Source organism: Prionailurus bengalensis, chromosome A2 (assembly GCF_016509475.1).
Source record: "Prionailurus bengalensis isolate Pbe53 chromosome A2, Fcat_Pben_1.1_paternal_pri, whole genome shotgun sequence".
NCBI lineage: Eukaryota > Metazoa > Chordata > Mammalia > Carnivora > Felidae > Prionailurus > Prionailurus bengalensis.
Window position 1 is genome coordinate 1,384,744 of NC_057348.1, and position 24,759 is coordinate 1,409,502.

At 58.1% G+C, this 24,759-nt stretch overlaps 1 protein-coding gene across 3 annotated transcripts in view; it reads left to right on the forward strand.

Annotated features, from left to right (window-relative positions):
* The first annotated feature begins 225 nt into the window (after positions 1 to 225).
* The window catches only part of DOT1L (DOT1 like histone lysine methyltransferase), a 63,784-nt gene continuing 39,250 nt past the window's right edge, over positions 226 to 24,759 (forward strand). The window contains exons 1-2 of one of the 3 annotated variants that reach the window (XM_043586039.1): positions 226 to 392; positions 17,048 to 17,091. In XM_043586039.1, coding sequence (XP_043441974.1) covers positions 312 to 392; positions 17,048 to 17,091 — 125 coding nt within the window. In that variant the 5' untranslated portion in view covers positions 226 to 311. The remainder of the gene's footprint in view (positions 393 to 17,047; positions 17,092 to 24,759) is intronic. The other 2 variants (XM_043586036.1, XM_043586040.1) reach the window with 2 other exon arrangements.

Below are 24,759 nucleotides of genomic sequence, written 5' to 3' on the forward strand. Positions count from 1 at the left end.
GCCCCCCCGCGCGCGCGCGGCGAATGGTTCGGCCCGGCCCCCGGCTCATTGTGCTCGCTTCACGCCGGCCCAAGATGGCGGCGGCGCTGGAGGCCCCGGGCCTGTGACCACAAAGAGGAGCCGGGGGCCGGACGGGGAGCGCGGCGGCGGCGGCGGCGGCGGCGGCGGCCGAGGCCCAGGCCGGGCCCCCCCCCTCCCCTCAGCCTCCCGCCCTCCCGCCCTCCTCCGCCCGCCGCCCCGCCCCCGCCGGCGGCGCCGCGCCCCTCCCCCAACCGCCCGACTAGCATGGTGCGGCGGCCGCGCGCGCCGACATGGGGGAGAAGCTGGAGCTGAGGCTCAAGTCGCCCGTAGGGGCCGAGCCCGCCGTCTACCCGTGGCCGCTGCCGGTCTACGTGAGTACTGCCCCCGCGTCCCCCAGCCCCCCGGCCCCGGGTCCCCGCGGCGCGCCGCGCCCGCCCGCCGACGGTGCCGCCGGGGTCCCGCGGACCCCCCTGCGGGTCCGTGGCCGTTTGCGGGGCCGGGCGGCGGGGCGCGGGGCTGCCGTTGCCGGTGCCCGCGGCGGGGTGGGGGTGGGGGGTCCGGGCCGGCGGGCGAGCCGGCCGTGCCGCGGTGTGTGCGCTGACACCGGGGTTTCCTTCTGTTTGGGGTAGTTTATTTTTTGCGCTGTCAGTGTGCCCGGCTGTTCCGTTTGGGGGATGCCCTGTCTTCTCTCCGCGCCGGGTTTTCTAGCCCCCCTGCTCTCGAGTGGGTGGGCTGGCCGGACCCTTGCAAACGGGACGTCCCGGCTCCCGGGTGGGTGGGCCGGCCGGACCTGGGGCACGAGACACGCTGTCCCCCGGTGCCGAGTGACCCTTGGAAGATGACAGGCCGAGCGGAAATTTACCAAGGCGGCCGCGGGGCGCCGGGGCGCGGGGTGGGCGGCGTGGCGCGGTGTCCGCGGCCCCGGGGCGGCTCGGGCCGGGCAGTGTGCCGTTGGGCGGGGGGGCGCGGCGGGCCCCCCGGGCGGGCGGCGTGGGGGCGCCCTTTGGCGCGAACGCCTCGCTGGGAGACAGGGCCTCCGGGGGACCCGGCGGGGAAGCCCGCGCGCCCCGCCCCTCACGCGCGCTCCGTGTGTGTCAGTTTTTGGAAACGTCGCGGCCAGGGGCGGGGTCGGAGCGCTGGGACCGCCCGGGAGCGGGTGTTGGCTCCCGGCCCCGGGTGCTCCGCGGTCGTAGGGTTTCGCGGTTGCCAGCCCGCCGCGCGCGCTCCGGAGCTTTCTATTTTTGCTTATCCTGCGGCCGGAGGCGGGGTCGAGCCCGGGCTCCGGCTTTTCCGGCTGGCAGCGCCCGTCTGTGTGTGTGTGTGTGTGTGTGTGTGTGTGTGTGTCCGTCCGTCCGTCCGTCCGGGCCGGCGGCCCGAGCAGTGGGGCAGGGCGGGGAGACGTCCAAGGTGACGACGCGCGAGCGGGGAGAACCTTCAAAACTCCAACCGTCGCACGGGCCTCCGCCTCTCTCGGCCCTTGTGACAGCGCTCGGCATGCACCAGTTGGCTGGCCAGCGCGTTCTTTGAAACGGAACTGGTTTTTTACCCGCGGTGGCTCCCACGTACTACGGCCGCTGTCTTTAGCACAGCGCAGCTCTGGGGGTTTTGACGGATCCCTCGCCCCTCGGCCTTCCCTTCTGCTGCTCCTTCGCTGCCAACTCGCCCCTTTCCTCCCGGCCGCCACTAATCTCCTCTCTATCCCTGCAGTTTTGCCTTTTGCAGGAAGTTAGATAAGTGGATTCTGGCCGCTTTCTCTGAGCATTTCTGAGACTTAATCCACGTTGCTGTGGGTATCCGAAGTCACGCCTTTTTCTTGCCATGTCGTATTCCGTGTTTTCCTTTCCCCCTTGGCAGGCGGGTGCCGGGACGCGGGGGATGTTTCCTGGTGGCGGGGGTGGTTACGAATAAAGCTGCTATGAACGTGTGGGGGCAGGTTTCTACCTGAAGTTGAGTTTTCCCCTTGGGAAGTATTGGGGAGTGGGGGGGGGCGCTCTGCTGTGTTTGACACTTGCACATCTTACAGATGGGTGTTCTTGAGTATTGGCAGAGTGAGGAAACTCACTGTGGGCCGCTCTCCAGGCATTTGACACTACGGTGAAAGCTCATCCGGAGACAGTCACGCTGTCCCCACCGCTGCCTTTTATTTGGAGCGGAGCAAGGCCATGGCGATTCGTACCTGCTGTAAATAGGCCCTTCTGTGTTGGGCCTGGCAGGACCTGGCTTCCCAGTGGTGGGTGGTTCTGAACTGCAGAGCCTCTTTCCCTCACTGGCCTCGACCTCCTTTGGCAGGGGACAGGGTTGTGCTGCCCGCCTGGCCCAGCGCTCTGCCTGACGTGAGCAGGCCCGTTCCTGGCATAGTTGTGCCACTGCTGGGCCAGCGGGCAGGAGGGCCCAGTGAAATCCTGCAGTGGCCCGCAGCAGCTCGCTTGTCACCGCTTTGTAGTGATGCCTGCGGCCTTTCCACACCCCTACTAAGGGATTGTGCTTTCTCGTGGGAAGGGGGAGGCGGTACCTTTGGAAGGGTTCGTACTCTGTGACGGCTCGATGATGAATGTTAGGAAAATGGACCGGTTGGTGAGTTAACTTTGCAGAAGGTCACGTTACTCATCTGACCGCATGTGTGAGATGACGGGGCTTATTTGTTCACTGATTTACCCGTTCTGCAAGCACCTGCTGGGGACCCAGAGGGCACTGGGCAGTGTTCTGCTCCAGAAACCTACAAACGCAGGGAGGTAGGTGACTCACACGCACAGAAGTGCACTTATGGTCCGACTTAGTCCTAGAGGGCAGGGCTGCTGGTTTCACCCTGGGGGGAGGTGTGGGTGGCTTCCCAGAGGCGGTGGCCGGGCATCTGGAGGAGGAAGTGTCAACAGCCACAGCCACCCACACTGGGAATGTCCAGTCTCAGAAACGGGTTTTTGGGGAAATTGACAAGGGGGAGGGGGCAGGCTGAGTTTTGTTCCTTCCGTGACTCAGAGTTCTGGGATACCCGCCTGCTGCTCACGGTGGCCCTGCTTTTGGTGGGAAAACCAGGTCTCCACCGGAGGGGAGTTTGTGGTATTTTTGGTTGCCTGGTGGCAGGGTGTGGAGTGGCCCTTCCCCTCCTTGGCTTATTAAGCCTGTGGGCGGGGGAGCGGCCCCAGCGTGACTGTCCCCGCCTTCAGCTTCCTCCCCGGGAGCCCACGACTTCTCTGACGAATGCCCTCCAGCAGTCATGCCCTTTCAGCGGGGCTGTGAGTAGTAGCTGAAGTGGGCGGGCAGAGTGAGCCATCCTTCCCTGTGACTCAGAAAATATTTTCTGACACTGACCTCGCTGGTGTGAGCCTTTTGCCTAATCCACACTCAGGTGGAAGGCAGATTAACCCTTAGATGACTTGGTGTGGGTGGAGTAGCCACTTTAAAGGGGGGAGGGACAATCGGAAAGGGCTGAATTTCCTATGTGGTCCCTGAGGTCCAAATGCCTGCTGGTGCTCTGTTCTCCATGGGTGGGAGCCAGAGGGAGCTGGGAACTTCAGGGGTTCTCCAGGGAGGCGGTGGCAGAGCTTCAGGGGACCTGCCTGCCCACTCTACCCTCCCTCTGGGAGCTCTCTCCTTTTTGTCCTTAACCTTTCATTTTTTAATATTTAATTTAATTTAATTTAATATGTTTATTTTGAGACAGAGCATGAACAGGGGAGGAGCAGAGAGGGAGACACAGGATCCGAAGCGGGCTCCAGGCTCTGAGCTGTCCGCACAGAGCCCAACACGGGGCTCGAGCCCTCAAACTGTGAGATCATGACCTGAGCCAAAGTCGGACACTCAACCGACCAAGCCACCCAGGCGCCTCTGTTCTTAAACTTTTAATTTCGAGATAATCGTGGATTCACTGGAAGCCATACGAAATAACAGAGACATTCCACGTTCTTAAACCCAGCTTCCCCCAGTGGTGGCATCTTACAACCAGTGAGGAGAACGATCGTATCGTTGAGATTGGTACAATCCAGATACAAAGCGTTTTGGGGTCCTCTTTTCTTTAGGAGTTTTTTCTTTTTTTTCAGTGAGTGAGTGGGGAGAGAGGCAGAGGGAGAGAGAGAATCTCAAACAGGCTCAGTGCAGCACAGAGCCCGGTATGTGGGGCTCGATTCCACGACCCTGGGATCGTGACCTGAGCTGCAACCAAGAGTCAGGTGCTCAACTGACTGAGCCACCCAGGCGCCCAGGGTCCTCTTTTGAATGCCGGGACCTGCGGGGTGCCACCGGTCTGCAGCTGGGAGTAAGTGGGTCCTGGGCCCCATGCCTCTCTCCTGGGAAACTTCTTCCTCTGCCTGATGCCCCTGCAATTGTGTCTTCGTCTCCCCAGCTGTGGGAATAACGTTCCTGCTTCCTTTTTCTCAGGGTTGTACTTCCAGAAGCCTCTCCCTTGCCTTCTCTGTCCCCTCGAGCTGTCCCTACCAATTCCACAGCGTGTCTCCTGCTAGCGCCTGCCCATGGCATTGATTCTGTTTGCCGAGGACCTGCCGCATTGTGGGGGGTGCCGGGGTGCGTCTGCCGCTCTGCAGCCCGCATGTGGCTCTGGTGTGCCCCTCAGCTCCCTGCACGCCCCTTGCTGTTCCTCTGCCCCGTGCTCTTCTCCCGGACCGGATTCTCTCTTCTCCCCTAGCTGCATCCCCTGGGCACCTCGCAGGCCCTCTCCCCTGCGCTGGACCAGCCCCTCTTCTGGTGCACAGCACCCGGGGTGCTGCTAGCGGGAGTGGGGAGGTCAGGGGCTCTGGCCTTCATCGTGCAGTCTCCCTAAGCCCCAGTTTCCTCATTCTGGAGAGGCTTCAGCCTGAACTCCCTCCAGTTAGTCACGGGGGTGCGTGGGCTAGTGCACAGAGAGCATTAAATTCACTCCAGGTGCAAGCGGGGGTGAGCGTTCGTGGATGTTCACTCTGATAATGCTTCTATCATTTAAAAACCCGAAGCTTCTGTTTAGGAGTCGGGGAACAGGGCTTCCGGGGCTTTGTGGTGGGGCTGGGGCGGTGGGGGGCTGTGACCTGCGGGACCACAGGGGCTCCGGAGGGCTCAGGCTGCTCTGGATGGCTGTTTTGCAGGGACGTGTTTAACGTGGTTCACGGGGTTCTGTTTCCCTGGTCTCCCTGTGGCTCACTGTGGGTGGATCTGCTCTCCCATGAAGGGGCGGGCACAGGCCAGGCTGGATGGGGAGGGACACAGGAGGGACCAGGATGACAGTTGAGGGTGGGGGGGTGGGGTTCAGGGGCAGTGCTGGGTCTTGTGGTTTTTGTTCATCAGTAACGGCTTTATTGCAATATAATGCACACGCTGTACCATCTATCCATCTAAAGTATGATTCCATGGATTTTAGTCCATTCACGGGGTGGTACAGTTACCACCTCTAATTCCAGAACATTCCATCACCCCAAAAGGAAACCTTTGCCCACAACAGCCACCCCCCCCCCGGCACCCCACCCACCCCACCCAGCTTCTGACACCCATGAACCCCCTTCCTGTTCATGGATGAGCCTGTTCTGGACGTTTCACAAATGTGGACTCACACCCCGCGAGGCCTCTCGTTTCTGGTTCTCTCCCTTAGTGTTGTGTGATCAGGGTCCGTCCGCGGGGCGGCGGGTGTGGGCGCCTTGTTCCTGCCTGCGGCCAACAGACGTGCACATGCACAGCGGACCTGCTCATCTGTGGACGTGCGCGTGCGCAGCGGACCCGTCGTATGTTCTGGGTTCGTCCGTAGGGCAGCGGGTGTGGGCTCCTCGCTCCTGCTCGCGGCCGAGGGTCGTTCCCCTACGTGGATGGACCAGGTCGTGGGATCTCGCGGCACCAGGTGGCCAGCGGCTGCTGCTGGGACGGCAGAGCTCCAGACTCCCCTGCCTTGTGGGGGCTCCTTCCTCCGGACCCCCTGGTCATTGGGGTCCGCAGAGCACGGCATGCGGGGCTGTATGGGACCGAGTTTGCGCAGGGGTAAGCTGTGATGGGCCCGGCCCGGCCCTCTGGCCTGCTTGCTCGGTAGGGTGGGCGTCCCTGATGCCGTGCTTGGCTCCTGGGACCGCCGGAGCTCTCCTCACGCCCTCCGGGTTTTTCACCCTTCTCTCCTCCAGCTGGACTCAGGCCTCGTGGCACCCCTGTGGCTCTTCTTCCCACGGAGACTCGAGGGGCTCAAATGTTAACTCGTCCACCGGAGCCGCTCTTCATGATGGTTTGCTGAGGGCCACGCAGCAGGCCTGGTGCACTGCTGGGAGGGTGTCCGGTAGGACTCCCTTGCCCCCTGGAGCTGGGGCTGCTGGGGTGGTGGGCAGGGTGCTTTTGGACGCGGCCCTGGCCTCTGAGCACCCTTGTCCGTCGCAAGGCCTGTACAGGTCAGCGCTGGCGCCGGGAAGGGGGTGCGGTGGAGGTGGGGGCAGGGGGCCGCGCCCTCCCTCCCTGTGAGTCTCAGAGCAGAGGCCTTCCCTGAGAGCGCCTGGCCCAGCACCCTCCTCCCTGGAGGGAGGTTACCTGAGCAGCATCAGCTGCTGCCATTCTGGCCCCTTCTGCAGCGTGACGTTACTCCAGGGGCCACGTTAAGTTTAGTCCTTAAAACTAGCGAAGCTCCAAAGCCGTGACGAGCAGCCTTGACGTTTCGCGCAGCTCCTGGAGGTGCGTTGGCCGCTCTCGGCGGGTGCCGTGCTTCCCCGCGGGGTAGTGGCTTGTGTCCTCACTCGGCTCCAGATCTGGCACTCCCCACGCGGGTGCCCCCGTGTGGCCATAGTCGCCGTGTGGGTCTTTCAGAGCAGACGTTTCTCTCCCCGCGCCGCCTCCCGCCACGGACGTACGGCAGGCCCAGAACCCCAGTGGCCTCCGTTGCTGCGTAGACCCCAGGGCTGTGAGCCGCGGGGCTGCCTTCCCTGCGCAGCTCTCTGTGTGGGCGTGTGGTGTCTGAAGACCCAGCCAGTTGAGGGCAGAGGAGAAGGACCGGTGTGACTAGGAGGAGGGCTTTCCAGCACAGGCTCCAGTTCACAGACCAGGGAGCCGCGCAGACGTGCCCCCCCCCCCCCCCCAGGTCCTGTCCTTCCTGACTGCAGGCCTTCCAGCAGGAGGGCTCCGTGCTTGGTTCAGTGCAGACGGCTGACCACGTTTGAACAGGGGTGCCCTCGCCGGCCTGATTGGCTGTCTTTGCCCAGGCCCGAGGCAGCCTGCCCTGGTCCCCTGCCCCACTCTGCACTTTGGCCTGACGATAAGCGTGAGCCAGAGACCCGCCCCTTGCTCCCCTCTCGGAGCCTCACCAGTAGCTGCCCCCCGCCTCCAGAGGGTGGGTGACGGGGCTCCCAGGGTCTTCTGCTGCTCTGAGTCCTAACCCTCTCCTGGCTGATCTCCAGGGTTGGCCAATACTCTCCTACCCCAGCCGTGTTCCCGTTGTCTTTGCTCTTATCTGTAGATGTGGACTCTCGTCTTGAGTTCCTCTTATTCTGAGCTGGTAAAAGTGCTTTTGTGATTCTTGAATTGGTCATTGGGAGGACAAACCACAAGTTAATTGCTTTTGCTCCTGTCCGGTGATCTTAAGCAGGAGCTCGGACTGAAGTGGTGCTCTTTGTTTTAAAGTGTCAAGGGGCACCTGGGGGGCTCAGTCGGTTGAGCCTCCGACTTCGGCCAGGGTCATGAGCTTGCGGTTCGCAAGTTCAAGCCCCATGTCGGGCTCTGTGCCGACAGCTCGGAGCCTGGAGCCTGCTTCGGATTCTGTGTCTCCCTCTCTCTCTGCCCCTCCCCTGCTCACGCTCTTTCAAAGATGAATAAAAGTTAAAAAATTTTTTTTAAATAAATAAAAAATATTAAAAAAATAAAGTGGTCAAGAATGAGCATTCATTTTGTCACAGGACCTTCTCTGCTCAAGTGGATGGGCCTGTCAAAGGGAAGCTTCTGGATAAAATTTAAGGTGACTATTAAAATAGCAAATTGTCCACACTGAGTTTTAAGATGTTTAAACAGATTCAGACTGTGATATGTTCCTTAATGTGAGTGTTATGTTACATGTTTTTCTTATTTTTGTGTTGAGGAATAGAATTTTAGCTGGGGAAAGGTACCGTGAAGTTCATGGAATCATTAACATGTGCAAAAGATTTCGAGTATGCTATATTTTTTTTTAAAGATTAAAAAAACTTTTTAATGTTTACATTTATTTTTGAGAGAGAAAGAGAGAGAGAGAGTGTGAGAGAGCATGAGCGGGGGAGGGGCAGAGAGAGGGAGACACAGAATCCCAAGCAGGCTCCAGGCTCCGAGCTGCCGGCACAGAGCCCGACGCGGGGCTCGAACTTGCGAACCGTGAGATCATGAGCTGGGCCGAAGTCTTACACTTAAGCGACGGAGCCGCCCAAGCGCCCCCAAGATTTTCTCTCTGAGTGACCTCTGCACTCACCGTGGGTCTGGAACTCACAGCCTCAGGATCAGGAGCCGCGTGCTTTTCCTGGGCCTGCCGGAGCCCCAGGTGTGTCATGAGTGTCTTGGTGCTGCTCCTGCCAAGTCCAAAGGCGGCCGGCGGTGTCTCCCTCAGGCGGATGGGGGGGGGGCTCCCAGGGAGGGCGGGCTGAGGGAAGGGCCCAGCTGCACTGCAGCGGGAGCTTCTGGGTCCGACCTCCCTGTGCAACTTTGTCCGTTTTCCTTGGAAGAGATTTTGAACTTGAAAGCGCGTTGCACAAACAGAACAGGGTTCCTTTGCGCCTCACTCAGCTCCCATGACACCGGGATCAGAGTGGGGCCGGCGCTGAGGAGACCAGTGACTTCACCTCCCGTGTCCCTGTCCGCTCAGGCCCAGCCCAGGGTCGCCTTTGTGTTCAGTTGTCGTGTGTCCTCAGCTCGAACCTGCCGCTGCTCCTCACGTGCAAGGAAAGGCCGGCACCCGTCCCGACCTGCACGCCCTGTGTGCCCTGCAGAGAACGGCCCGTCCTTGCAGAGGGGCTCTCGTGTGGGGTCGGAAGTGGTTGTGTGTTCTCGGCAGGTGTCCCGCCGGCACGTTGCTGCCACTTTCCCCCTCCCCCTGCGAGGGGCGCTTCGAGACTGTCGGGGACCCTGGTCCTCGAGTTGGCCCATGGGCTTTCTGGCCCGAGGGGGGCCTGGCCTGCAGCACTGGTGTGGTGGGGCTTTCGCGCCCCCCCCCCCCCCCCCCCCGCCCTTCAGCTGCTCCCGCATCCGCTTTGGGTCCTGCCCGCGTCCTGCTTCTGCACTTGGAGCCTCCGTGTGGCTCCTGGGTGTGTATGCCGTCTCCGGGCCACGGTCCAGTCTGTCCGGTCTGTGAGCCAGTACCCTGTCACTCGTGTTCCAGAACCGGCCACCGGGAGCGCCCCCGGGCTTTGTCCTGGGCCCTTGGCATGCCTGTGCCCCTTTTTGGGACACGTCTTGGCTGCCTGCTGTGCCAGATGTTCGGGCTCACCTGTGTGTTCTCTGCGCTGGCCCTGGAAGCAGCCCTCCCTCCAAGGAGCCCGGTTCTTTTCAGAGCCCTGTGGAGCGGGGGACCGGTGCTGAGGCGCGGTGCTGTAAACCCGGATCTTAAACCCATGCAGCCCTCTTCATTGCTACGGGGCCGGGGCTGTCTCCACACGGGTCCTCAGGGGTGGAGGGGACCGCCCTCCTGGCTGTGGCCGTCTTTCTGCGGGGCGTGGGCGGGTGGCTCGGGGTGCTCCGCACCTGGGTTCAGAGCTGGGCTGCCCCGCCCGCCCCAGGGTCCCTGGTCCCGCTGCAGAAGCTCATTCCGTCAGTGACTGCTGTCCGTGGCCACGTCCGGCTCTGTGTGCTGCTGCCGCGGGGAGCTCCGCGCTTCCGGCCGGCACTCTTGGTTGGACTTCCGCGTTCCCACCTGTGTCCTTCTCCCTGCCTTCGGTCGGAGGTCTGCTCCTCCTGGGCCACTCCTTGTCTCCTCTCTTCCCCCCGAGTCACCCTGTGAACACTGGCTGTTTACTGTGTGTGCCCTGGGGGTCTCTGTCTTAGTTTGCTTGGACTGTAGTAATAGAACCGTGCGGCGGGAGGGGGGTGTGGGGGGCCTCTCACGGCCAAGATGACGGCTGGCGGCGTTGGTGCCTGGGGAAGGCCCACTTCTGGCCGGCAGCCCCACCGTCTCGCCGTGTCGTCACGTGACACAGAGCACTCCAGTCCCTTCGTCCTCTTAACAAGGGCACTAATCCCATGGGGGGTGGGGGCGGGTCCCATCCACCGTCCCTCCCATCGTCCCTCCCACCGTCCCTCATGACCTCCCCTGACCCTCCCCACCTCCCAAAGTCCCTGTCTCCTGACCATTCTGCTGGGGTCGGGGCCCTAGCATGGGGATTTGGGGACACAAATGTTCTGCTCCTTACAGTCTCTCTGTCTTTCCACCTGGCCCCTCCAGCGGCCCTGAGAGTGCTTCCGCGTTGGTGTCTTTGTTTGCGGTCGTCGTCTTTTTTTTTTTATTTTTTATCTTTTATAACATTTATTTACTTTTGAGAGAGAGGGAAAGAGAGAGAGCGTGCGCGTACGCATAGGGGAGGGCAGAGAGAGAAAGAGACAGAGGACTGAAACTGGGCTCTGTGCCGACAGCAGAAAGCCTGACGCGGGACGCGAACTCACCGACCGTGAGACCGTGACCTGAGCAGAAGTCAGGCGCTTAACCGACTGAGCCACCTAGGCGCCCCTAATTTGGCTTCTTATCCTTTGAAGTCTGCTGGCTGGAGACCCAGCTCACTAGGCCACGCCTGGCTCCCCTGCCTGCAATGGCCCTGGCTTGGCCCGGCGCTCTGTTCTTATGAGGCCTGTCACCCTCGTGCAGACCTCAGCTGTGGGCTGTCCTCTCCTCAGGTATGGTTGGCGGGGCTGGCTTCCACCGCCTTCCTGGAGTCTGCAGCGAGGGCACTTGTTGCCACCGTGCTGTCCCCTTGCCGGGGGCGTGCCGACATGTGGGGCTGATGGTGGACCCGGCTGCTAGGATTCTCTGCTGCCGCTGCTGCGTGAATTCACGCGTTTCCACATGACAGCCTTCCCCTTCTTGGTGCTCGGGCCCCGCACGTGCCGCGTCGAGCTGGCCCGCCGTCCTCGCCACCGCTCGCAGCCCCGGCCCCCAGGTGCGCAGGCGTATAGGCGGATGGATGAGGCCGAGCGCCCCAGCCGGGCCCCCCGGGCCCTGTGCTCTCTGCCCCGCCGGCCTCCTCCCGGACTGAGTTTTCGGGACGCCTGTTGATTTGGCCGTGTCCTTTCTCGCCCTCCGGCAGACATCTGCCGGCCAAGCTGGGCCGTGTCCCGTCACCCACCTTCATTCTTGTTCTCCACTCTGGGAACTCTGTCCACACGCCGCCTTCCTGTCCACGGCAATTCCCACGTCACGGCGTGCGTGAGTGTAGCCTTCTGTGTCCTTAGGGCTGCGGTTCGCAGAGAGGGTCCCCCCGCCGGCAGCCTCGGCATCATCTGGGAACTTGTTAGAGACGCAGACCCCAGACCCCTGACTCTGAAACGTTGTGGGTGGGCCTCATCTGTACTTGACGAGCCCTCCGGGGGGTTCTAGTGCCTCCCAGGACCTCTCGGGGTCTGCCCTCCTACCGTGATCCCTGATGGGAGCGGCCGGTGCTCCTTGGGCGGCGTTCTTGTCGGAAATGGGGATCGGGAGAGTGGGGTTGGCGGGTGGGTTCGTCACAGTAGTACGTCCGCAGAGCGTCCACCGCGGGCTCCCCGTGTCATTTTGTCCCCCTCTTGGTCTTCCCTTGCCTCCGCGCCCTGAGCACAGAGCCCCCGCCAGCCGTGCGGACGCGCAGAGTGAACGAGTCGAGGCGGTGAGGGGGGAGGGCATCAGACGCCCCTGTGCAGATCCCTTGCGGTGAGACTCGAGGGGTGCTTGTTCTTAGCTTTGTCCTCAGGGCGTAAGAGGAGGCTGGGCTGGGGCCGAGCACGACAGCGGGGGATCCCCACACCCGCGCTCCGTCCGCGGTGTGTGCTGGGTGGTGCTGAGGACAGTGGGGTCAGGGCGTCTGAAGGAATGAAGCCGGGGCCTCACATCAGCACCCGATTGGGGAGCTGGGTGATGGCGTCATCTCGGTGTGGTGACTGCTCTCCGTGTGGTGTGCACTCGAAGACACGAGCGCTTGTGCTTAGCATGGACGTTTGCGTGCGCTCCCCAGAGCGGGGGACCCAGTGAAGCTGAGTGCCCGTTGCCAGCTTCCTAGGGAGCAGCATTCGCCAAACAGGTGTTACGTGGAAAAACGTCTCTGGTTGCTTCATTTGGGCGCCCTGATGCGCTTAGTGATGAGAGAGCGGGTCAGTCCCTGCCGCAGCAAGCTGACGTTCCTGCCGTGGGCCAGCACCAGGCTGGGGGCCCCTACAGGGAGACCGGACCTGGGGCACAGACCTGGGATTCTGGGGCTCCTGGGACGGCGGAGGAGGATGGGGGAGGGCTTTCCCTGGGTAACAAGACAAGGGCCTCTCCTAAATCCAGGCTTCCTCGGGGCTGTTCTCAGTCCCCCCTTCCCGGTCGGCGTCTGGCGTCTTCCCTGAAGGCCCGAGGAGTAGGAGGAGGCCACGTCCAAGAAGTTGGATTTTCTGAATCATTTATGGCGATCGGCGCTTCTTAAATGACACAGCTCGCAGCTGCCAGTGGAGGCTGGCCAGTCCCTGAAAGGGTCATTCTGTGATCTTTGGAGGCATAGTTGTCAACTTTTTTCCTTCCTTTTTTCTGCTTAAAAAAAATTTTTTTTTAATGTTTATTTGTTATCGAGACAGAGAGAGCACAAGCAGGGGAGGGGCAGAGAGAGAGGGAGACGCAGAATCCGAAGCAGCTCCAGGGTCTGAGCTGTCAGCACAGAGCCCGACGTGGGGCTCGAACCCACGGACCGTGAGATCTTGACCTGAGCCCAAGTCGGACGCTCGACTGACTGGGCCCCCCAGGTGCTCCTTTTTTTTCTGCTGGATTTCCTCTTCTCACAAACAAGACGAGCCCACATTCCAGGCTCCTCCCCACGTGTGCAGGATTTGGTGTGAGACGAGTCAGCTGGCAGGCTGTGGCGGGTTCCTGTGAGGACAGAGGCCGGGCTGCTCTGTGCCCGCGTCCAGGGGCTTCGCAAGGGTGTGCAGCTCGTTTCGTGACTTTGTGGTGAGGACTTGAATCAGGCCCTGTGGTGAGGGCATTTCTAGGGTTTTTCTCCTAGGCAGTGTGCTCCCAGGCAGGTTTGTTAGCCTTAACGCCAAGTCTGGATCGGTTAGCTACGGCTGCATAACAGATTACCCCAGATTTAGCAGCTGGAAGCAACACAGTCTACTAGGTCATGATTTCTGTGGGTCAGGAGTCCGGGAGCAACTTAGCTGCGTGGCTCTAGCTCAGCGTCTCCCACGAGACACCGTGGTGTGGTCGACACAGACCCACCAGGGCCGCCTCGTCTGAACGCTGGACCAGGTGGGAGGAGCTCTTCATGCCAACGCCCTCCGTTGGCGGGAGGGCTCAGCTCCTCTCCACATGGGCCTCTCTGTGGGGCTGCTTGTGACCTAGCAGCTAGCTGGCTTTCCTAGAGTGTGATCCGAGAGAGAATTGGTGGAAAGTTCTAGACTAACTGCCCTCGTAGACCTTGCGATACAGTATGGCGTTTTCTCCGCTTTTCAGGGTCAGTCCGTGCAGGAGTCTGGTGAGCTCTTGCCAAGACTGTGTGTCTGGGTTTCGTTAAACGTTACTGAGCGGCAACAGGGCAGAATCGTCGTGTGAGAATCTTACGAACTCCGCGTTTTCCTACTGAGGTCGGGGGCGGGGGGTGCTTTTAATGGTGGGGACCATTTCTTCTGTGGATGTTTTTGCTGTTAGCAGCTCTTTTGAGGTATAATTCACATACCGTACAACTGACCCATGTAGAATGTCATATTCACAGACTCGTGCAACCATCGCTACTGTGAATTCCAGAATTTTCCATTACCCCAAAAGAAGCTCCATCCCCATCAGCCATCACCCTCCCAACCCTTCCAGGCCCCTGCGCACAGGTGTTTGGACACGTGCTGGTTGTTTTGGGCGTCCGTATACTTGGGGGTGGAGTCGCTGGCTCCCGTGGATGTTCTGTTTAAACATCACAGGAGCTGCCGGGCCGCTTTCCAGAGTGGCTGCTCCACGTGACGTTCCCACCAGCCAGGTGTGAAGGTTCCTACTCCTCCTCCCCAACACTCAGGCCTGTCACTCCCATTCTAGCTGTCCTCGTGGTTTTGATTCGGGTCCCATCCTGGCTCAGCTGGCAGAGCATCTTTTCGTGGCCTCGTTAGCCTCGTTGTCTGGCCACTGGAGCATTTTCTCTGTAACCGTGTCAGTGTCAATATGTTTTCGTGGCTTTGTTATTTTGTCTTGAGCTCTCCTGAGTTCTCTGTACACACAGGCACGCGTCGGGGGTACTGTGGGTTTGGTCCCGGGCCCCCAGAGTAAAGCGAGCGTTTCCATAAAACGACTCACGCAGATTGGTTTCCTGTGCGCATACAAGTTAGGTTTAGGCCACACCGTGGCCCACCGAGTGTGCAGCGGGATGACGTCTGAAGAAAAGGCAGCGTGCGTACCTTAAAGGACGAACGATTTGCAAAAACGCTCACCATCGCCTGAGCTTTCGGTGAGACTGACCGCCGATCTCCGCGGCAGATACCACAGTGATGAAGTTTGGAGGATGCGAGAGTGGCCAAGACGTGCCACGGACTCCGCGTGAGCACGTTGGGGAAAGGGTGCCGCGGGGCGCGCTCATCACGGGGTCCGCGCTGCCTTCGGTTTGTGAGAACGCCGTGCCTGCGCAGGGCGGCAAAGTGAGGCGTGTCCGTGAGAGATAAGGTCCTTCTCCAGATGGATGGTTTGCAAAGTTTTTCTCTCTTTCTGTGGTTTGTCTTTCCGCTTCCTCGATGTCCTTACGTGTAATCGTTTCATCTTGATGAAATGTACCCCACCTGTTTTTCCTCCCCCGGAGGTTTACGAGGTCATTGTAGGGGTGGGTGTGTCGCCGCCCGGCAGGGACTCTGATTAGCCCTCTCACTCATCACCGAAGCCTGTGCCCCCCTCTGCAGGATGGACTGGTACTTACTTGGGAGCAATGCCGGCCACGGGTGGAGAGGGCTTGGTGCCATCTGAGCTCATTGGATGTGTCACCTACTCCCCTGCATTGCCATTTACTCTCCCGAGCTCCGTGGACGCCTCCCGCTGCTGTGGCCATCAGACCTTACGCCTCTCTAGCGTCCGGATGGGGGGGTGTGGACCTAGAGGGCCCAGGGCTGAGCGGACGGGCCGGCTCAGCGATGGGCCCGGGCGCTGCACGGTTGGGGCGAGCGGTCGGAGCAGCAGGAATCGTGGCTTCCCCCTTGTTCGTGATGCTGTGTCACCAAACAACAGGGAAATGCCCACGAGGAGTTTGTGGGGACCCCGAAGGTAGCGGGGTAGATTCCTCCGTGCTCAGCTAAGAGGAGCTCTGTGTCCGTCCAGCCGGGAGGTGTGGAGTCGAGGCTGAGACGGCAGACGAGCTGCCGCGATGCCTTGTGTCACCGGCTCCTCATCCTGCACAGCCTCCTGGGGAATCGGGCCATTGGGCTGTGTTCCCGCCCGCGGGGGCCCAGAGAGGGTGGCGCAGGCGGGCGTGGGGCTCCTGTGTCCGAGGCCTGGGCTTTCTGCCGGCTCCACGTGCCCTCCCCAGAACACGGGGGCATGTGGCGCTGGGCCTTGGGCTGTCTGTCCCCGCGGCCCGCAGGGCGGCTCTCCTTGCTGCCAGTTCCCGTGGTTCCCGTGAGACCGGTGTGACCGCACGCGCCCAGCAGACCTGCTCCCCCAGTTGTCTTCTGACACTTACCGCGAGGTGTCCGGGCCACTGGTTCCCGTTAGCGGTCCCCACCCCGAGTTTCCGACTCAGCGGGTGGCACCCATGCTGCTGGTCAGGCTCCCCTCAGTGGGGACCCCTGGCCTGCGTGGGGTCTCCCGTGCCGGACGGCCTGTGACCCGTCTTGCACCCCGCTATGCGCAGGCAATTAATATTTGTCATTTGATCCTTCGTCCGTTGGAGGATGGCATTGAGAACACTGCGAGCTTGGTTCTTTCACCTTAAAGAAGAAGTAAGGCTTAGCGCAAAAGGCCACACGGTGTGTGATGCCATTCACGTGCAATGTCCAGAAACAGGCACATCCTGAGAGACAGAAAGTGGGTCACTGGTTGCCGGGGGGATGGGCCGTGGCAGATAGTGGGGACGGGGTAGCTGTTTGGGGTGAGAAGAGTTCTGCAATAGTGCTTTGGTCGCAAATTCTGAAAGTACCACAGCCCCTGGGCTGTGTGCGTGGGGCGGGCGAGCCCCCTTCCGGGAGAATGCTGTCCCCAGAGAGCCGTGGCCACGAAACTGAGGTTAGGGCCCAAGGTCCTTGGGGTCGTTTTGACCATCACTGAGTGCGGGACGGGACCCGCCCCCCGCCCACCCCCCTCTCCCCCCTCACCCCCAGGGTCTGTTGTAAAGCCTGGCCCGAGAGGTGCGGTCAGTGCCGTATCGGGGAAGCAGGGGGCCAGAGAAAGGCCACTCGCCGCATCTGGTCCTGCTTTTTTCAAGGTCTGGGGTCAGGGCTGTCCGGACCCCGGCGAGAGGCCTGGAGCGAGCCCTTGGCCTCCTCTGTGAGGAAGGAGCAACAGTGAGCCCCCCGCCGCGCCGCCCCGCCCCGTGTGACAGGCGTTGTGGGAACCTGGCGTGATCAACTGTGGGGTTGGGAGGTGTCTGCATTCTGGCGGGAGGACCGCCACATGAGCTTTCCCCGTGGTTGTGGTACTCGTGTTTCCCCGTTTTACAGATGGGGAAACAGAGGCCTGGAGATGTTCAGTAGCTCAAAGCCAGGCCCGCGGCTTCCAGGCTGTTAGGAGCACATGGGGGCTGTGGGTGAAGAGTCGGCAGAGGTGGGGGTGCGAGGTGGGGAGAGAAGGGTCGGGGCATCGACGTCACCCCGGGTCCCTCCTCCCTGCCCGCCTGGGAGGGAGTGCCACAGGTCCAGCTCGGGCCAGGGGCGGGAACTGGCTGGTAGGCCCTGCCTGGTCCCCACACCCTGTACCACCGGAGGGTGTAAAACCTGTCCCTTTGTTTTTCAGGACAAACACCACGATGCTGCTCACGAAATCATCGAGACCATCCGGTGAGTGTGCCACCTGCTGGGGTGGGTGAGGTCTCAGGGTGGGCCCCCCCCCCCCGTGCAGGCCACCCCACCTGTGCTCTCTGGGCATGTGGTCTGGTCTGCCGGTTGACCCCACTTTGCCCTGCGTGGCTCCTCCGGGGAGCACCTCCGGAAGACTTGAGAGGCAGTGACCGCTTGGTCAGAGGAGTCCGGGTTGTCCCCGTGTGGCCCGGAACAGGTCTCTCGGTGCTTCTCTGAGACTTGGTGCCTTCCTGTGGAAGGGGAGGGAAATGTGAGCCGGCAGGGCCCTCAGGGGCTCTCCCCTCCTCCCCTCACCCCCTCGTTTCCCTCTCCTCCCTCTTGGATTGGGTGCCGACTCAGCTTTCCTGCGGCTGCTTTTCCCCTCGGTACCTGGGACGGCCTTTTGCTGGCCTTTTGCTGGCCTGTCCTGCGTGCCAGGGGAGAAAAGCCCCCGGGCCCTCCTGGGCCAGTAGGTTGGCGACCTAGACAGGACCCGGGGGAGGCTGCCAGCCGTTCTGTTTCTCATGGGCCTTTTCTCCCGTGCTGGCCTGGGGTCTGGAAGGACGTCCCGAATGCTGTCGTGGCTGGACCGCTTCTTGTCTGCGTGTTCCACGGTCAGAAACCCCGTTCTTCTCTGAGCTCCAGCGGCAGGGCCGTTGCTGTTTGTGTGTGGCTTTGGCCTCTCTCGCTGTGTTGTCCCTCAGAGTCCGTAAGCGTACAGCCACCCCCCAGGCCACAGCCGTGAAGTCTGCATGAACCTGCCGAGGCTGCTGGCAGGACGGGGCTGGTGAGAAAGCCAGGACGTGAGGTCCGGCTGTGACGGGAGTGCTTTCCCTGCCGCCTGGCGGGGCCACCGAACCCCCGGCGCTCCGGCTGCCTGAGCCCGTTCGGTTTGCTCCTGAGGCCAAGCCGAGCCTCCTTGCAAGAGTGTTTGCAATTTTAAGTGAAATAATCTGTGTAGATCTTGTAGGGTGGGCCTGAAACCAGTCAATAGCGTTAACTGGTTGGCTTAGTTTGATTTATGTTATTAAAAAAATTTTTTTTAGTGTTTATTTATTTTTGAGACAGAGAGAGAGAGCATGAGCGGAGGAGGGGCAGAGAGAGAGGGAGACACAGAATCCGAAGCAGGCTCCGGGCTCCGAGCCGTCAGCACAGAGCCCGACACGGGGCTCGAACTCACGAGCCGTGAGATCACGACCTGAGCCGAAGTCGGACACTCAACCGACTGAGCCCCCCAGGCGCCCCTGATTTATGTTATTTTTTAAAAAGTCTGCTGGTTAGGAAGTGGGAGTGTGGTGGTTAACACAGCGGCTCTGAGTCAGGTGGGCTGGAAGCCGTTTCTCGTGTGTAGGGCTGGTCACTTGTCCCTGGTGCTGGGGCTCAGCATCGGCTCTGCGGCCTTGGAGCCAGCCCTCTGTCTGCAGTCCCCTGTGGCCTCGTCCCCTCCCGAGGCCGTTCTGCGGGAGCCTCACATCGGGCTCCCAAAACGGCTTCACCTTCTTCCTTGCTGTCCCTGCAGACCCGTTCTGTCCGTTGGCCAGATGGTCAGTTACTTCAGTGTTCTTTCTCTTATTTTCCTTTGCGCGGTGGGGAATTTCCAGCAGATACGGAGGTAGACAGAGGGTATACTGAACCCAGGTTCCCGTCACCCAGCCTGACAGCGACCAGCTCATCGCCACCTAAGTGTCATCTGTACCTGCACACACTTCTAGTCCTTCCCGTAGTTGTATGTTTTAAAAGTGCAGTTGTGGGCGCCTGGGGGGCTCAGTCGGTCGAGGTTCCCGCTTCTGCTGAGGTCACGATCTCGTGGTTCTTGAGTTGGAGCTCCATGTCGGGCTCACCGCTGTGAGCACGGAGCCCACTTCTGATCCTCTGTTCCCCTGTCTCTCTGCCCCTCCCCCACTCGTATTCGCTCAAAAGTAAACGTTTAAAGAAAGATTAGGAGAATTATGAAAATTTGGAATATAGTGGGCGTACAAGAGCCACACACAGGTAAGGTACACGTTCTGACGGGCGTGGACGTGTCCACGCATGCGCAAGGCAGCCTCGGGAGCGGGCATCTCCGTCGCCTGTGCGGGCTCCCTCGTGTCCTCTGACCTGCGTCCCCCCACCGCTGTCCCCAGGCAGCCCTGAGCTGCGTTCTGCCTCTGCAGGTTACTTTGCGTGTTCTAGAATTTTACGTACGTGGACTTGGTCAGTAGTGCTGTTGTTTTCTCCTGACTCCTTTCAGCACACGATTTTCGGGTGGTTGTGTTTCCTCTTTGTTTCTGAGGAGTTTCCCTCGGAGGATAGACTGCAGCTTGTTGACGACCGTTCGGGTCCTGTTGGACTCTGGTGATTATGAACAAAGCCATTGTGAACATCCACATGGGGGTCTCATGTGGACATGTCTTTGGTTCTTTTGGCAAATACCCGGGAGTGGGGTTACTGGGTTTTATGATAACTTTCTCGAAGAGGAACTGCCAAGGTGTTTTCCAAAGGGATCTGCCTGCTTTGCACCACACCACCAGTTCAGGAACCTCTGTGTAGCCCCCCCCCCTTCCCCCCCCCCCCCCCCCCCCCCCCCCCCCCCGTGCACCAGCTTGTGGTGTTGCGGTGGGTTGGTCGTGCGGTTTCTGATTTGAGCTGTGTAGTGGTATTTTAGTGTGTGTGTGTGTGTTTCAGTGTTTGTTTGTTTGTTTGTTTGTTTGTTTGTTTGTTTAGAGAGAGCTCAAGCAGGGGAGGGGCAGAGACAGAGAGGGACAGAGAGAATCCCAAGCAGGCTCCACACTGTCAGCACAGAGCCTGACGCGGGGCTTGAACCCACGTACCGTGAGATCATGACCTGAGCTGAAACCAAGAGTTGGATGCTTAACCAACTGAGCCACTCAGGTGCCCCTCATTGTGGTTTCAATTTGCATTTTCCTAATCACTGATAATGTTCATCGCCTTTTGCCTGTTTTTAAGAACTGATTTTTTTTCTCACTATTGAATTTTGAGTATTCTTTTTAAAAAACATATTTTTTTTAACATTTATTCACCTTGAGATAGAGACAGAGTGTGAGGGGCGGGGGCAGAGAGAGAGGGAGACAGAGAATCTGAAGTAGGCTCCAGGCTCTGAGCAGTCAGCACAGAGCCTGACGCAGGGCTCGAACTCAGGACTGGGAGATCATGCCCTGAGCTTAAGTTGGACACTTAACCGACTGAGCCACCCAGGCTCCCCAATAGCTTAATTTTTAATAAAAGTTCGACTTGTTCACATTTTTCTTTCATAAGTTGTGTTTTTTGCCTCTTAAGAAATATTTGCCTAAATATTGCCTAAATATTTGCTCTTGAGCTCACAAGGGCTTTCTTGTATGTTTTCTAGAAGTTTTACAGTTTAGGTTTTCCTTTTAAATCTTTTCATCCATCTTGAGGAAATTTTTACATGTGGTGCAGTGTATTATTTTGCATGTGGATGTCCACTGGTTCCAGCACCATTGTTAATGACACTGTCCTTTCTCTATAAAATACCCTTGTCGCCTTTGCAAAAGTCAGTTGACAGTGTAGGAGTTGGTTTATTTATAGACTTGGTTCTGTTTCACTGATCCCCATGTGTGTCCTTTGGCCAAAGAAGACCTTGGTTACTTAGCTGTATAGTAAGTGTTGGAAGTGGGTAGAATAATTTCTCTTTGTTTTCTTTTAAAACATTGTTTTGGTGGGGCGCCTGGGTGGCGCAGTCGGTTAAGCGCCCGACTTCAGCCAGGTCACGATCTCGCGGTCCGTGAGTTCGAGCCCCGCGTCGGGCTCTGGGCTGATGGCTCAGAGCCTGGAGCCTGTTTCCGATTCTGTGTCTCCCTCTCTCTCTGCCCCTTGCCCGTTCATGCTCTGTCTCTCTCTGTCCCAAAAATAAATAAACATTGAAAAAAAAAAACAAAAAAAAACATTGTTTTGGTTATTCTACCTCCTTTGCATTTCCACGTACATTTTATCTTAAAGTTTATTTTCATTTATTTGAGAGAGTAAGTGGGAGAGGGGTTAGAGAGAGAGGGAGAGACAGAATCCCAAGCAGAATCAGCACGGAGCCCAACCTGGGGCTCGAACTCACGAACCGTGAGATCATGACCTGAGCCAAAGTCAAGAGTTGGACACTTAACCAACTGAGCCACCCAGGTGCCCCACATTTCCATATAAATTTTAGAATCAGCTTGTTGGTTCTTGCATAGTTTTGTTAGGAATTGCGTTGAATCGATAGGTCGTTTGGAAAGATTTGCTGTTGCATTTTCCAGTATTGGGTCTTTCAATCCATGAACATGGTATATCTTTCTACTTACTTGGGTCTTTCCGTGTTTCTCTAACAGTCCTCTGTTACTTTAGTGTGGGGTCGTGGACACCTTTTGTTAGATTTGTTCTCAGGCAGTTAAGCTTTGGGCACCACTGTAAATGGGATTCTGCGTTAAATTTTATTTTCCAGTTACCTGCTGCTCATAAGAAAGAACGCAATTGATTTTCATACATTAACCGTGATCTTTTGCTAAATTTATTGATTCTGGTACTTGATTTGGTAGATTTATTAGGAGTTGCTGTCAGAAATAATTATATCATCTCTGAGCAGGGACAGTTTTACTTCTTCCTTTCAGTCTTCACGGTTTTATTTCTCTTCCTTGGTCTTGTTGAGGTGACTAGGCCCTTCAGCCTTTCCTCACGGAGATGACGTAAGCTGTAGGTTTTTCACAGATGCCCTGTATGAATTTGAGGAAATTCCTTACTATTCCTGATGTTGTTTTTACTAGGTGCGCCCACAGCATTGTAGTTATGTTGAAAGAAACAGTCTGTCACTTTTAGGAGGAATGCTGACGTGTTTCTGAGGGACACACTGGTAGCATCTGTGGCCTGCTTCTGAATAATGTGGAACGGGTGTGGAAAACGGTTGTGACAAAAAGCGTCCATTCCTGGCAAGAGCCTCAGTGCCGCGAGAGGCACACGGCCTCTAATTCTGCCTTACTGTGGAGTGACGTTAGGCGTGACACCCGGCTGAGGTGGCGTCCACCAGGCTTCTCTGGGGTGTAGTTCCCGTTTCCCCCTATTTAATACGTACCTCGGGTGGGGTCCCGGGGAACTATGCAGAGATCGCGGTTCCACTCGGACCTCGCACCCCAGGTGGACCTCACCTGCCGCCACTGCTCACCGCTGTGTCCTAGGCCCATCCTCTCCTCGGCTGCTGATCCGAACTCCGTTTTCATGTTTCATCCCACGAGCCGTGATGCACTCCTGCTGTTACAACCTTGTTTCACGTTGTTCCTGTGCTGGCCACCGAGGGCTCTCCGGTTCGTCCCGTGTCCCTTTGGCATGCCCCCTGCCTTGCTGAGCACATCCTTGTTTTCTAGAACCACAGGTGCTCTGGAGTCACCTGAAATCTCCCATGTTCCAAACCTTCGAATCAGCAACTTCTCTGAGGAGCTCTGGTTTCTTTCTCTTTTTTTTTTTTTAATTATTTTTTTAATGTTTATTCATTTTTGAGAGACAGAGCATGAGCAGGGCAGGGGCAGAGAGGACACAGAATCCGAAGCAGGCTCCAGGCTCTGAGCCATCAGCACAGAGCCCAGTGAGGGGCTTGAACTCACGAACCGCGAGATCATGACCTGAGCCGAAGTCAGACGCTCAACCGACTGAGCCACCCAGGCGCCCCTGGTTTCTTTTTTTTTTTTTTTTTTTTTTTTTTTTTTTTTTTTTAATTTTTTTTTTTTTCAACGTTTATTTATTTTTGGGACAGAGAGAGACAGAGCATGAACGGGGGAGGGGCAGAGAGAGAGGGAGACACAGAATCAGAAACAGGCTCCAGGCTCTGAGCCATCAGCCCAGAGCCCGACGCGGGGCTCAAACTCACGGACCGCGAGATCGTGACCTGGCTGAAGTCGGACGCTCAACCGACTGCGCCACCCAGGCGCCCCGCCCCTGGTTTCTTTTATGAGAGAATAGTTTGTGCTGCTTTTTTTCTTTTTAATGTTTTTTAAAAAAATTTTTTAATGTTTATTTTTTGAGAGAGAGATAGAGTGTGAGCAGGGGAGGGGCAGAGAGAGAGGGAGACACAGAATCCGAAGCAGGCTCCAGGCTCCGAGCTGTCAGCGCAGAGCCCGATGTGGAGCTCGAACCCACAGACCGTGAGATCATGACCTGAGCCGGTTGGACGCTTAACCGACTGAGCCACCCAGGTGCCTCTTCTTATGTTTATTTTTGAGAAAGAGAGAGACAGAGAGACGGACAGAGCTCGAGCAGGGGAGGGGCAGAGAGAGGGAGACACAGAATTTGAAGAAGGCTCCAGGCTCTGAGCTGTCGGGAGGCCGATGCCAAGCCTGAAACCCCAAACCATGAGATCATGACCAGAGCCAGAGTTGGATGCCTAACTGACTGAGCCACCCAGACGCCCCAGTGCTGTTTTTTGAGATTGAGTTGTTTGCGTTGTCCTTGCTGAGTTGTGAGAATTCTTGACATATTCTGGCTGTGAATGCCTCGTGAGATACTTCATTACACATAGCGTAGCTGCTTGTGGTTTTAATGGCATCTTGACTAGTGGAAGTCTTCAGTGTATCAAAATTTTTTTTAGGTTTATTTATTTATTTTGAGAGAGAGAGAGAGGGAGAGAGTGCACGCAAGCAGGGTAGGAGCAGGGAGAGAGAGGGAGGGAGAGGGAATCCCAAGCAGGCTCCGTGCTGTCAGCGCAGAGCCTGATGCGGGGCTTGAACCCGTGATCCGTGAGATCATGACCTGAGCTGAAGTCAAGGGTTGGACGCTTAACTGACTGAGCCCCCTAGGCGCCCTGTGTGTCAATTTTACAACCAGGTCGTCTGCTTCTCCAGAAGTTGCTGGGCTTGCACTGGGGACTACTCTGGAGTTGGCGGTTCAGTTTTGGGGGAAGGGCCACTTTAACAATGTGGAGTCTTCTGTGAGCAGAGTTTCCCTTTTTTCGTCTTTACGTTTGCTCAGCAGTGTCTTACAGTTTTCAGTGTAGAGGTCTTACAAATCTTTCATTAAAGTTATTCCGCCGGGCGGGGGGCGGGCATCTGGGTGGCTCAGTCGGTTAAGCGGCTGACTCTTGATTTCAGCTCAGGTCATGATCTCAGGGTTGTGAGTTCGAGCCCCACATCGGGCTCTGTGCTGGCAGGTTGGAGCCTCCGTGGGATTCTCTCTCTTCCTGTCTCTCTATCCCTCCTGAGCACACACTCTCCCTCTCTGCCCCTCCCCTGCTCATGAGTTCACTCTCTTTCTCTCTCAAAATAAATAAGTAAACATTAAAAAACAATTATCCCTAGGTATTTAACTTTTACTGCTATTTTAAACGGCATTAAAAAAATTCATTTCAAAATTCTTTGTTGCTGACGTATGCAAATAGACTTCATTTTTGCCCATTGACCCCATGTGTTCTGACCTTGCTCAATCCACCTGAGTTCTAGAAGTTCCTGTGTAAATTCCTTAGGTTAGTCTGTGTGTTAAATTGTGTGCCTGTGAATAGAGATGTTTTGTTGTTGCGTTTCTAGTCTTTGTGCTGTTTTTTTTCCTGCCCTGTGGTGCTGGCCGGAGCCTGTACTGAGAACTGGAGGGAAGTGTCTTTCACCTGTCCCTGCCCTTCTGGGGTCCTCAGTGTCGCACCGCTCATCTGGTGGCCGCTGCAGGGTGCACACCTTCCTGTACCCTTGGGTCTCCTGACATCAA